Source organism: Echiichthys vipera (assembly GCF_963691815.1).
Source record: "Echiichthys vipera genome assembly, chromosome: 3".
In the NCBI taxonomy this organism is placed as follows: domain Eukaryota; kingdom Metazoa; phylum Chordata; class Actinopteri; order Perciformes; family Trachinidae; genus Echiichthys; species Echiichthys vipera.
In genome coordinates, this window is record NC_139828.1 from 16,067,564 (window position 1) to 16,082,039 (window position 14,476).

Consider the following 14,476-nt stretch of genomic DNA (forward strand, 5'->3'; position numbering starts at 1 on the left):
TAAAACCTGACTGAACACATGAAGTAGATGTGCATATTATTGGCACATCCATGATCTCCCTGGCACTTGTACCTACAGTGTGGTGGGCAAAAAGGCTGCAGCTGCTCGTCCCACGCAAAATAGCCGCCGTTACTGCCGATGAGCCGAGTCATTCAACCTGCTGCACAATCTGTAAGTGATGCAACACATCCTTAATATCCGTACTCCGGACGACAAATCCAAAAGCCTTCTGAGTGAAGCCAATACAAAGACACAATAATCAATGACAACACAAAACTTCAAGTATATTCCAAACACAGCTCCTCTGTCTAACCACTACATCAGGGCGAGGGACTAAAATCTAGACATGCATCACTACTGTAATGTGCACCCAATTACTCTCTCTGTGACAAACTGCAAAGTGCATATTTAGGAACTGGGTGCTCTCTTAAAACTTAAGTTTGGCTCTTTGCGCTGTGGCGTCAAAGTCTCGTTCTAAGAGGCAAAGAGGCTTGGCTTTACTACATTGACATTCTAAACATTATGTTGCTTAATAGTGCTGCACTTATTATCACACAGGTAAAACAGGAAGCATTAGCATTCAAAAGCTAAACATTTTGAGTACTCTGGGCACCACCTCTCTACTGTAAAAACTATAACATAAAGTGACTGTTGAAACATTTATAAACATAAAGTCTCTGATATAAATCATGAAATAAATTAAATCCAGACATAAAATAAGCTTTTTGTTGTTGTTTTTTTAACATCCACTTGCTCAAACAAGGGATCGCTTTGTTGATATCATTCCATATCTGCATTCTGCATCAGCATTCACTGCATTCATGGAATACTTTACAAAATAAGTAAGTACATAAATAAATAATCCTTGCATCGTTTAGTATTTGTTATACTTCCCTTTTACAGTACCATGACTCGTAACTGTACAGTGAGTAGGTATATTACAGCAATTACAATGACAAAAGAGGGGTTAACCCATTGTCTGGTGTTACTGGGGCTAAAGGTACAGGTCAAGGGTACCGGTGGTCTGCTGGTCTAGGCCGGTCCAAACTAATCTAAACTGAACAAGGCCCTTTAGCAATCCGAAATCATCTGGCTCTTCTTTGTTGGTCTTCCACGGGAGAATTTGGCGCAGGTTGAGGCTCCAGAGCTGCCTCAAATTCAGATCTGCACCGGACTTGCTGAGTTCAGAGTTTGGCTGGGCGAGAGTCAAGGGAGGGAGGCTGAGGTCAAAAGGCAGGTGTCGGAAGCCAGGGTTGCCACGGTAACCTCAGAAGTGCCCCATCCTGGCGGCGAAAAGGCTGCTTGCGCGTGGCACAGCCGAGGAGATGCGGCCAAAGCTGGACGAAGGCCACTTCATGATGAACTGGGAGGTCACTGGCAGCAGATACCTGGACAGACGGACAAGAACGAGGGATTAGGGGAAAGGATGGACATAATGAGAGGATTAGATATGCAAAAGGTCACAATTTAGAGGTCGGGCGCATTAGTGCTCAGCACTGAGACCGCACTTTTCACATATTGATTCTTCCATTTTATGGCTGCCTCCATTTCAACTATAATAATAGCCTTGTGATTTCAGGATATCACGACATCACCCTCCCCTTGAAAACGAGGAATAAAATGTAAATGTCATTAAATTTTGAGATTTATATGATGTGGGGTATATTGTCTGCAACTAACGATTGCAACATATTTTTATTAATCAATCATTTTGTCTATTAAATGCCAGATAATAGTGAAAAACGATGGTTGGCACACCAAAGTGACAAGACGTCTTGTTTTGTCTGACCAACAGTCCAAAACCCAAATACTATATTCAGTTAACTATGATGTATGACAAAGAAAAGCATCAAATCTTCATATTTGAATTGTGGAAAACAGCAATTGTTTGGCGTTTTGGCTTAAAAGTATCATCATAGATTATTATCAACTATTTTGATTATTCGATCGTCAGTATAATTGATGATTCATTATTTATCATTACAGCTCTAATTTCATGTAATGTACCAAATCTAAAATTCCACATACATCATGCTATCAGTTACAGTTCTATGCTGTACTTATGTATGTGCTTGCAGAGTAATACATCATTGACCGTATAGAGACAAATGTTTTTTCTTTTCGGACAACTGAATTTTTCAACTTTGAACCTTTTTAAATTTTTGGTATCATGAACAGAAAATCCTCACCTATCATTCCGAGGCATAGGCGTCAGTACCTTTCTAAGACTTTTCTATGACACCTTCCACCGAGACAGAGCAGTGAGGCAGCTCCTGCTAACAGCGTTCCAGTACCTGAGAATGAGACCAGCGTCAGGTTGAGATGGTGTCAAGAGGGGCTTGAACCCTGCTCCCATCTTCCTTAGCTACTGGAAATGAGTCAGATATGGTTGTCAGAGCAATGTCATGAGATGATCAAATCCTGGACAAGGTTAACTGAAGGTTATGCAAATGTTGGGGTACGAGACAAGAGACGTTTCTTCCAGACTGATCAGTTTAAAGAGAGACTTACGTTCGTGGGCTTTTGCAGCACACTGTTCATAGTGCCACATCTGCAGCAAGGATCTTTAGCTTATAAATAAAATACATTGAATATTTGTTTAGTTAAACAAGAACAATGGACAAAAGAAATAGTCCCTGTGGAAGTGTTTAAGATGTGACAATCTGTTTAAAAGGGAGCCACTGGGGCTTGAGGATTACAGAGTGAAGAAATAATATCTTCTTTCAAGCTGGTGCAGGGATAGCATACTTTTTCTCTGACAGCTCTCTCTCCTTGTGAAATCGCTCTCGGACAAATTAGCTGAGCAGTTTCTTCTAAAGTCGACCGGAAAGAGGGAAAAAAAGTACTTGTCGCTGAGGGCATCCGCTTCAACACAGCCCCAGACTCAGGAGAGTTGGAAGTGATTCAAATTAACTTCATTTAGTCCGACGAGAGTGTCCTTGAAGCAGCTTCAAGTGGGCCGTAGGTATCCCTCCAGCGTATCCTCGGCTCTGACCGGACATGGGGAACAATGGCTCAGTCCGTCACTTCATCTTAAACTCTTCCACTTAAACCCAAGAGGACAGGAGTGCAGGATCTGCTTTGCTTTAAGCCTGGCACATCTGCTTCACAAGTGCAGTCTTCAAAAGTGACATTAAGTGATTTCACACCATGATTTTCTGTCACTGTTGCATTAATTTCTTCTACATTACTTATGTTTCTGCTGCTCATTCCATCACCTTCTACGAGATTCACCATATTCTTCCATTGGGATTCTGTTTATGGATCGGTGTAGGGATTTTTTTTTCTTTCCCTCCTTCATTTCCATGAGGCTTTTACTGAAACCCCTGACGGTCAAAAAAGAAGACAAAAGGAAAATAAAATATTGAACATTCATTGGGGGCACGAATGTGTGTTCTTCCGAGATCCTCTGCTATTCACTTTGAGAATATTCGGCCCATAGAAAGCATTACGGTGCTGGTAGTGTCAAGGGGTGGGGTAGGCGGGCCTCTCACGTCCAAGCAGCTGCTGTCTCTGCAGGCTATATTTAATTGGACTCTCATTCGGTATCTTTCAGGTTCATCCTCCTTTTGATCACTAAGCAGGTCTTGGCAACAACGTTCATGCTTGAAAGCCAGGGGGAGTCTTGTTCATGCAGTTGTGTTTTGCTTCAATCCATCAGTTGACAGGGAGACGGAAAGATACTCTCCTGATCCGCTCTTTACATGGAAAGCTACAAGGTACCGCTGTTCCTACTGACAAGCCTTCCACCCTAGTCCTAGGTCCTCCATAAAGATGCAACTGCCACAGAGAATTAAGAGGAGGTCAGACAAAACGAAACGCCATGACTAAGGATAGAGGGGAAGACTGCCAAGATAGCTGACGCAATCATAAACCAAGAGGTGCAAAGAGGCTTGAAGGTTATCTGCAGCCCACATTCAGCCTAACACCCCAATTAACCCTAATTACTGCCACACTTTTCAAACAGATGAAACTTAATAGAATTTGAAACTTTTGTCATCATGGGGAAATTGTCTTTGGGTAGTGACAGTAATTCCAGGCTTAACAAGAAAGTCATTAGTGGAGCTATTTGGCTACTTCCTCTCATCTGCCCACACAGACTGAAGGACTTTGCTAAGACCCATGAGGCTGTTGACACACCTGATCAGGGCACTCGACAGAGGAAGGATGCTTGAACAAGAGCAGGCAGGTGTGGCCGACAATGGAGACCCCAAAGACCTCGGCCAACAGACCCACTTTGACGTGTGCCAAAGAGCTCCGCAAGTGTGTGTGTGTGTGTGTGTGTGTGTGTGTGTGTACATACACAAGAGGCGGTGTGAATATTAAGTTAGTTCAAAAGAGCCAAATTTTCTGATTATATAATATTTGATTTCAATCTGTGTAGTCAAAGTAGTCAAAATGTCGAGGTTCGCTGGACTGCTCTTTCAGACAAGCATTTTTTGTGTATGATCTCATATTGAACTGAAAGCGGTAGAATATCTGTCCACTTCAACCTTCGAGAAATGTCACACATGCTTAAGTATATGTATATAAGTGTCGATAATGGTTGTGTTCTCAAACCTGGCTGGCCAGTAGTGGGTGCATAAGGAAATTTCACAGTTCTTAGTTTTAAAACAACTTCTCTGATAGGTAGTTATGATGTTGATCTGATCAAACAAACCTAATTATATTTATGATTAAATAAATGATAAATGACAAGTTTGCAGTAAAGGTTCTCAATCTTTCAAGCATGTTTTGAAACAATACTCACATGTCCACACTGTATGTACACTGAAAGTTACTGGTTGCAGTAATCATTAGAGATGTTCCAATACAATTTTATCCTTCCGTGTTAAAATATTTATTTAATTATAAAATGATTATCATTCATTATTATTATTTGTATACTTCCAACTTTATTGGTGTGATATGATTGCTATCATTGTCGTATAGCCTGGCTCAGGTAAAACTCTTTGTAAAGCATGATCAAATACATACTGAGAATGAATGCCATAGAACACTCCTTTACTATCTAAATTACAGAACAATGACCAAAAGAACATGGATAAATAAATCTAGGAATAAATAATAATTGATTTAAATCACCAGTGTCACTTCTTGAATACTGAACACATCACTGTTTTACTGGTAGGATTTTCCAAAATGCAGAAATTTTAGATAGCTCTCACTAACAAGAATAATTGTTGTCCAGGAAAATGTTTGTTTTATCTGAGTGAAACTACTTTTTTTTTATACATGCTATCAGATTGGTGCATAGACTTCGCTGATACCCATAATCCATCAGGCACTTCCAATACTGTTATTCCAATACTGTTACAGTAGTCTTATTAGACAAATCGAGTGGGTATCTTCCAAAATTCAACTTTTTAATACAAAATTCTCTCTTTGTGTTACTCTTGTAACAAGGACTTTGGGTTTTGTTTGGAAGTGATCTCTTCACAGCCAGTATGGACAACCAGAACGCTGTTTAAGTGTATATGTGAATATTGTTTCAAACAGAACCCATCCTTTGAACGCACATGTTAGCTGGATCTGGACACAGCTCGGGAGAAATAGTTTGAGGTCGGTTTGGGTGCAAACCATTGAGGAGGAGCGGATGGTTGTTGCATAATAGTCACAACATGTGCATGCACACGCACACACTCATATACAATTTACCATCTCATAGAAAGCTTATGCATTAATGAGAAAATAATCCTAATTGCTTCTTATCTATCTGAAGTGGCGACAGATCGCAACTGTTCCCTGCATGCCTGATGGAGAGTATGAACTGTGTGAAACTGCAAAACACATGATGCAAGCCGAGCCATTTTCTGTCTTCTTGTGACAAGAACAGAGCGTTGCTAAGGTTGATCATGACACTGATGCGGTGCACGTGAGGCCCTCAATTCTCACAGAGGCCACTCGTACTAAAAATACACTCAGGGTGAAATGCTCTTGATAAAAGCGTTGCGTGAAAGGCATAGTTGAAGATGTGGCATTAGGGTGATTGGCTTGTGATGTACAGCAAGCTGGCCAAATGGTTGCAGTGTGGACAAACAGTGCTCCAGACAGTCTTAAAATGCTTCCTTCTCCTAGCTCCTTTCTTTCAAATACATTGTTTACAGTTTTGGGCATCAAATCATTTGAAACATAGTCGATTCTCATGCTGTGGTGAATCAATCCAAACATCACTTATTTGAATATTAGTGAGGGAAAGGAGAGGAGGCCATGCTAGACTGTTGGGTGTGCAGCCAAAGCAACCATCATTGGGCAGGTGGGACCCTGCCTTTGTTACAGCTGTGAGGTGGTGGGCAGCAGCAGAAAGCAGGGAACAGGGACGGTGCTGGAATATGGGGGGGTTTAGCAGAACTAAACCAAGCAGAGACCTGCGTCGAGGGGCGAAGAGACGGAGGAAGAGGAGGAAGAAGCGACAGCGACAGCAGCAGGGGTGGAGCCATGGGTAGAGGCTGGTCCAGCAGCAAATGGTAAGCTTTTTTTACACAGACATATATAGACAGAAGAAATCAGGAGAGACAGACCAATGCATGCTTACACAGACTCTCAAGGATACTGCAAACATATGGATACACCAGTGTGTCATTTTGTGCATGCTCGAGTTATAAAATTTACAGTTTTATCTTAAAGTCCTTTTGTAGTCCGTTGATTAATTTATACTCTTGAATCAATCCTCAAAACAAATATGCTCATTATTAACAATCAAAGCAACAATGTCAGATTAGTCAAAACATAAGTAGCTCTACAAATGTACACAAACGGCACACACTTTCTTTTTTTTTTTTTAAACAGCTGAGGTTTTTATTCTGTAGGCGCAAAGTGATAGCCTGTTAAAATATGCGCGAGAGTTATGAATCATGTAAAGCGAGGCCCCAGGAAAAAAGGAGCTCTCTCTCTCTCATAAGGTCATTTGCTGCACAGGCTCATCTGGGCTCTAATTGAATTAAGCAGGCCTCGGGGGGCCCGGAGCTAACCTGAGCGCTAATCTGTGGGCCATTATTTCCTGTTAACAGCACACTCCCCCGCTCCTTCCACCCACCCTCCTCCCTCTCTGTCTGCCAGCCCAAAGCATATGTGCTTTAGAAAGTTCACTTACTGCAAACCTGAGCTGCTGTCTCCTGCGGGGATCAACCTTAAAAATAGATATTTTTTTTGTTTGTTTTATAGGGGTTATGTGTTGAAGATGATGGCTCTAAGTCTCCACGGAGGAGAGAGGGGAAATGTTTCTTGAGAGGCTTAATGATGATAGCTGTTGAAATCAAAGTTTTCTTGTCTGTATGTCAAAGTGGGTTCATTCATTTAGTTGTTTTTTTTTTTCATTTTTTTCTGAAGGAAGTTTTAACAAAGTTTATTACCATACTAGGCATCTCTTTGGTTCATACTGCTTTAACAAATTAATCTTTAACCAGTTTCACAAAAATAAATGTTCCCAACACCAAGGATGTCCTGATGGGCTTACTTCCCTGCCCCTGATATGTAGTTGTAGTAGTTTAGTCGTGTAATAGCGTTTTGATACTGTTATGACTAGGGATGTAAATAATCAACTGTCTAACGTTAACCAACAAGAAGAAGTTTGACATTGCTGGGGTTTTTTTTAAAAGGAAATACAACTCGCGACACGTGCAACCACACTTTTTGTCTGTGTGTCAGCTGTGTGTCTGCCTGGCATCCTCTGTGTTGCTCTGTTGCTCCGTACTTAGAAGAATAGAAAGAGCTTGAAACAGTGCATGACACATGCTGCTGTGTTGATGGGGACTGGTGGTTTGGGTCGGCCATCCTACACAAGGTGTGAACATACAGCTGCAGACTTGTACTGGTCGTGCAGATGCACAAGCTGTTCCAGGGAAGTAGCTACATGTGTCAATGACAATGCACGCAACATCTTGTCTGTGCGACGGGTACTTCTGCAGCTGTAGTATGTCCGAACCACTTCCCCGAACAGGTGAACTGGGACTCAGTGGCCTGCCTGTCTGTTAACGGCTATCGATCCAAAAACAGTCAACATTAGCATCCCTAGTTATGACCATATAGATGGTGCACTAGTTTAATTTTTAAAATAGAGCAATATAAGCTCTAACCATGTTTGCAAAAAAGTAGGGACGCTGTGTGAAATGTAAATAGAAACGTTGAAACCCTATATGTAATCAAAAACAGCACTAAGACAACATATTAAATGTTGTAACAGAAAAAGGTAATTGTTTTTTAAAATGATATCCTCATTTAGAATTTAATGCCAGCAACACGTTTCAACAGAGTTGGGAGAGGGTCCTGTTTACCACTCTGCTGCATCACCTCTTAACAACTCTGTAAACGTTTGGAAACTGAGGAGACCAATTGGTGTCATTTTAAAAGTTGAATGTTGGTCCATTCTTGCTTCATGGAGAATTTTAGCTGCTCAACAGTTTGTGGTCCCCTTTGTCTTATTTTTTTATTATAATCATCTTAAGTTGTTGCACTATTTTCCCACCTAAGTGAACCCCACCCCATCTTTACTTAAGAAAGACTCAGCTTCTCAGGGATGCTCTTTTTATACCCAGTCATATAACTTGTTGCCAGTTAACCTAATTAATTGTGTGATGTTCCACCAGGTGTTTTCTTTTAGCATTTCACAACTTTTTAGTCTTTTGTTGCCACTGTCCCCCCTGTTTTAAACGGTCTTAAAAATATAGACTAAAATATTCTTCAACCACTTTGAAGACACTGTAGAGATGAAGGGGGACTGTTGAGAGATGGAAACTCCTCCAGCGAGCTCTTGTTCCTCCTCTCCAACACTTTGTATCTTCCTTTGCTCGTCGGCTGGTAGGAATTTTGTAATCTGATGAGCTCAAATTTAAAATGGGCACATCATTTTCAAAAAACAATGACATTTCTCAGTTTCAGCATTTGATATGTTACCTTTGTGTTATTTTCAATTAAATATGGAGTTTCAATGTTTTGTGAATCATCCCATTCTGTTTTTATTTACATTATACACTTACTTTTTGGGAAACAGGGTTGTATGAAAATCATCTACTTATGGGTCTGAAGACTTTTCAAGCGTTTAGATTGTTGCGTTTTCCATCCAGAGCAAGAGCTCACCATCTTGCACAAGGACACTGAATTGAGCTTTAACCTTGAATCCCACTATCTATTACACCAGGAAAGCTTTAAAAGTCTTTTGAAAATAAGAGCTCAGTGGGAAGACATCAAAGGGTTGGGTGTCCTTCTCACCTGGTGTCGTCCCATTCGGGGCTGAGTCCGGTCAAAGAGCCACGGGACTCTGAGACAAACTTGTAGACGACCAACAGGCAGTCTCTGGACAGCTGGACCAGGCGGCGGCAGCACTGCAACTCCTGAGGTGACACCACCTCACTGCTCTTACTGAAGATGGTCTCCCATGATGAACTGGAGAGCGAGATGGCACAAACACACACACAAAGATACATTCAGTTGGTTGTTGTTGAATTCATCAATATACACAAGTATACAGTACATGAATTGTATGTGCATGCACGATGTAGGCAAACAGATTAAGTCATGTGCATTCATATATATATGGAAATATGTTCTCTGATGTGTGGCCTTTACTGTATATGTGTGCACATACATTTGCATACGCACACACTGCAGACATGCAGGAAGACACACAGAGAGGAAGGATGAAATAAATCCAAGTACAGTTAACACCCTTTACAACCCCGGACATACCCCTGACTGTGAGAGAGCTTCAACAACTGAGACACACAACCCCGGGGGGTACGTTTGATGTCTACCCCCTTTTACTCCTTGGGAGGCGGGGGGTACTTCCTCTAAAAGGGTTCAAAACTGTGTGTGTTTCCATTCTCTTTCTCTAAGTCGGTTTCAAAGCCTGTTGAATTCATCGCCCACAATGGCTGCTAGGCCGTTTGATTGTTGTTAAGTCCCTTAGATAAAATATCAAACAAGAGACAGAGAGCAAGGGGGGGTGGGGCTTTTCGAGGTGCAAAGCTTCTCTGTCACAGCGTGACATCAGAGCCCCCTGTTGTGTTCATCCATGTTTTGGGCCGTGGCCTGTTGTAGGGAGGGGCCGGGCAGACGGCTAGCTGGATCGGCCAAAAGACAAAAGCTGCACGGGGCGCAGCATGCTGGGGATAGCTAGGCTAGGCTAATCCTCAAAGGCCTCTATTCCTCCACCAACGCTTTCCTCCACTGTTTATTTTTTTTAAGATGTTTCATTTTCAATCGCTCTAGTCTCTGCTTTTTCTGTCACCTTGTCCCTCCCCTTCTCGCCTTCTGCTTATCATCCCTTTCATCGCTATCACATACTCACGCCCACCCTTCCTCACTGGCCCTCAACTACCAAGGAAGTAAGGGAGGAAGAAAATGGAGAGCTGTGGGCAGCGTCTTCAGTTACACCCTCTAAACCCTGTGTGGGAAACACGGCCACTGAACAACTGAACTGTAAAGAATATGGAAAGGAGTAGATGCAAGAAGGTCACACCTTCATCACAGACGAGATGAAAAGCTGCCAGCACAGCAGCTGTCATTTTATGGTTTTGTGTGCGTGTGTGTGTGTGTGCTTGTGCGTGTGTTTTGCTGCATATGTGGCTCTGTTTGAAATTGTGCTAATGTTTGTGAAATAAATGTGTGAAAGCCAACTTGTGTTTAAGAAAGAAACGCGAACTACTGATGGGAAACAGTAGTTTTACTCTGTGTGTGCGTGTGCGCGTGCATGCGTGCGTGCGTGCATGCGTGCATGCATGCGTGCGTGTGCTGTCTTGGGGTTTCAACAGGAACGAATGATCAAGTTGGCTATCACTGCAGTGGCTCATCTTGTAGGAAGCCACTTACTGTCACATCAAAAAAGTGTCTGATAACAAACCATAGTAAAAGGACTAAGAGGCCTTCATTTACCTCCTTCCTGCTTCCATTCCTCCTCTATCCTTTTCTGACTCTCACCTGTGAAAAGCCCTGATTAACAGCCCAGATTTGTGACCTTAATTTGCACCCTGTATCCACAGAGTAACATGTTTCTTTCATCCCCAAGAGCTTTCAGAAAAGTGCAGCGAGGTCTGGTTGGTCTGTCACTCATTTTCTGCCATTCAGCTGCAGTTGCTTCTCTCGTCACACTGAATAAAAATGGCAAATTGTCCTTGCTGTCACTGAAAATTATATATTGATGAATACTGGGATTAAGGACATGGGGTGATTGCATGGTGTGTAAACTTCTAGTCATGGAGATGAAAGAGTGGCGTTATGCAGTGAACCAAGTGGTAATTGGCCTGCAGTGTGATCACTTGTTTGTGTTGATTTAGAAGAATTATTGTCCATGAAAATATGAACAGCAATTTTCTGTTGATTTATGGGTGTTTTTTGTGATCCCCTGGACAAATTTGCAATGTCTCTTTTTATTTTTTTTTGGTTCGTTGGTTTAAGTCACCAATTACAGTCAAAATATCAACATGTCTTGCCTTTCCTCTTTCTATGAAGGCAGGCTGCCTTTGCCCACTTTGGATTGTAACATGATCAAACAACACTGACAAACTACTTTTGTTTCAGTCATACACCAGCCGTTACGTCCTAATTCTAACCCAGCTCACAACCTTGCTTGGTTTGGCCTACCCTGTGTTGGAGAAGCAGTTCCACAGGCCCTGGCCGTGACTCCAGAGCAGCCGGTTGAAGATGCGGTTAAAGAGCCGGTAGAGGTGGAGACTTTCTACATCTGGCTCCCTCCAGATCCGCTGCAGCGCTGAGCGTACATTGGTACGCACAATGTCCAACACCTGAGTGACAGAGAAAGTGAGAGGGAGATGTATGTGATAATGAAGGAAATTAATGCTGCAAGACAAAATGTGACAGCGTCTCTAATTGATATGCCTTAGTTGGCATTTGTTAAAAATGTATGTTTTTTTTTTTCTTAATCTTATCTTAAAATTAGTAATCACAGAGGCGAATGCATTTACTCAGTAATGGAGAGCAAGCTGTCATTAATGTATAAACAGACAGATGGATGCATGCAAAAGAACACCAACACACTGTAAATGCTCAAAGAACCTGTCAACTAATTTAGTCAGACCGTACATTACACACATGTACAGTGCTTTTATCTCTGTATTCATGTTAAAACATGCACAGACATACAGCCATGTGTAGTTTGTGTGTATGTGGCTGTGGTAGAAGCAGGACAAAAAAAGGAGGCTGGGGCAGACAGTGGAGAGCATGGGAGAGAACTAATTGCTGCTCCCACGTCAGTCTTGGAGAGAAGGTGTCAGAAGTTCCCAGGCGGTCTGAGGACACCTGCGCCAGCCTTCCATCTTTCTATCGTCTTCCCCATCCCTTCCCACCTCACTGCCTTATCTTCCTCCCCTTTTCCTTCTCTTTTCACTCAGAGTGCATCGCTGTGGCTCTTTTGACTTTGATTCCTTGCTCCTCATTACTGACGTGCCCGTCTGTGTGTGTGCGTGCATGTGTGTTTGCGATGCAAAGAGGCAAGATTTCCCTACAGCAATATGAGGCGAGCGAGACACGCATATACACTCAGACAAACTGATAGATGAGTAAACATACACACAGATATGTTTTGGTATGATAATCAAATGGCAGAGTGGTGGGCGCTACATTCCTGACCTCTGCCTGCTGCTCATTAGGCTGCTCCACTCCAAATAAAACATCGGCTCGCTGCGCCACAGCCCACAACGCACCCAAGCACAGTTGTGCAGAAAGCAGCGGCTGAGAGTTCACATCATTACTGACACGCCTACTGGATGCCATTTCATGTCTTGTCCCCTCTTGTTTTGTTTGGTGTCTCTACCTCTCTCTGTCTGACATGATAATGATCTTCATGCAAGTCTTTTTTCTATCTCTCTCTCTCTCTGAAGATTGATGTGGGGATAATGTTCATATTTTAAAAGTTGTTCAAAAGTATTCAAAGGAAACAGGTAGGAGAGGTGACATTTTGTTATATTCAGTAGTTTTAACAATGTCCATTCTTTACAGGGTGAAAGTATATAGGCAGTGTGGGGACCAGGGTGACGGCAGGAAAAGTATAAAGGTGTTAAATGATAATGTGGCCCATTTTTCAGACTTTTTAAAACAAATGAGACGAAACAAAGGTTCTCTCTCACGCAGTGTTACTTTCGGCAGTAACTAGTACTCCAATGCATTCATTTTCAAATTAAGTAACAAAATTACTGTTACTGAAAGGCTTGTTTGTTATTTTCCTCACCAGCCGAAAGCGAAGGGATCATGTGATCGTCTGTGTGTGTATCTCTCAGTTTCTACAACTACACTCTCATAATACTGGACCAATCGGCCTAATATTTTTTTGCAAATTTCTGTATACTTGTAGTTGACAGAAAGATCTACTGATGCACAACCTTGGACACATCATCAGTGTTGTTTCCTGGGATCTCTGGGTGTTTCGGGTCTTACAACAGACACCCTCCTCCAGGCGACCCAGCTGAGGCTGATAAGACCCCGGCCTGTGTCCAAGTGGCATTCTACTGCCCCCACTGCTCTCCCCTCTTCAGCCAGAGCCATCTGGAGGCTCTCTCTGCTGCCTCCACGTTGTTGCCTATCTCTCTCCTTCGGTTGGCACCTGTTATGCCCAGTGTGCCATAGGCCTTGCTCAAGGAGTGACCGGCAAAACCCCGACTGCCCACCTCCACTGGAATACACCTGGTCCTCCAACCGTTACTCCGACAATCTTCCACCAGCTCTTTATACTTTTCCCTCTTTCTTTCATGAGCCTCCTCCATCCTCTCCTCCAAGGGAACCATTAGCTCCAGCAAGATGAGTTGTTATGTGGCCTCTGAGACCAAGATGATGTCAGGTCTCAGTCTGGACTGGGTGATGTGTGGTGGAATTTTCAGCTGCCTCTCCAGGTCAACCGTCATCACCCAGTCTCTGGCTGTGGAGAGCATACCAGCAGATCAGTTCTTTGATGTTTTCTCTGGCCTTTCCCCTCTCTGACAAAGTTCATGGCCTTAGCTGTGGTTTGGGTGTACCGGCTGCCCTTGATCCCTTTGCTGATTGCCTCAGCAATGGATTTCAGGACCTGGTCGTGCCTCCATCGATACCTAACCTCACTCAGCGCCTTGGAGGAGCTGCTCAGGATGTGTTCCAGGCAAGATAGAAACATGCAGGTGTTTCTATCTTGCCCCATGTGCACAGGTTTGATGGGCTTGGTAGGACATCATACACCCCCTGAATCAGGAACTTGATCCGCTGGGGGTTCCACTTCCAGATGTCTTTCCAGGTGACATTCCGCTCCATCGCCTGCTCCCACTTCATCCACGTACCCTGCTGCCGCATGGCTACTACTCTTCTACTCTTTTGTACAAAAAACCTGGTATTAAACGGGCCCCAGGGATACGTTATTAAAGACTGTAATATCGTATTGTAATTGTATTGTATTTATAATATTAATAAGCTCAGAGGTTAACGTGCATCATCTCCTCTGTTCTCTGTGTCAGGCTGAGCTCCTCAGACTACGCTTGTTAGGGTAAGTGCAATAAAACCA

The 14,476-nt window shown here is 42.8% G+C and overlaps 1 protein-coding gene across 1 annotated transcript in view; it reads right to left on the minus strand.

Annotated features, from left to right (window-relative positions):
* Positions 1-1,108: 1,108 nt before the first annotated feature.
* ttll7 (tubulin tyrosine ligase-like family, member 7) overlaps positions 1,109-14,476 on the minus strand; it is a gene marked incomplete at its 5' end in the record, with an annotated part of 71,786 nt that continues 58,418 nt past the window's right edge. The window contains 4 exon segments of the mRNA XM_083911588.1: positions 1,109-1,282; positions 1,285-1,388; positions 9,208-9,381; positions 11,578-11,738. Of these exon segments, the coding sequence (XP_083767714.1) occupies positions 1,227-1,282; positions 1,285-1,388; positions 9,208-9,381; positions 11,578-11,738 (495 nt within the window). The 3' untranslated portion in view covers positions 1,109-1,226.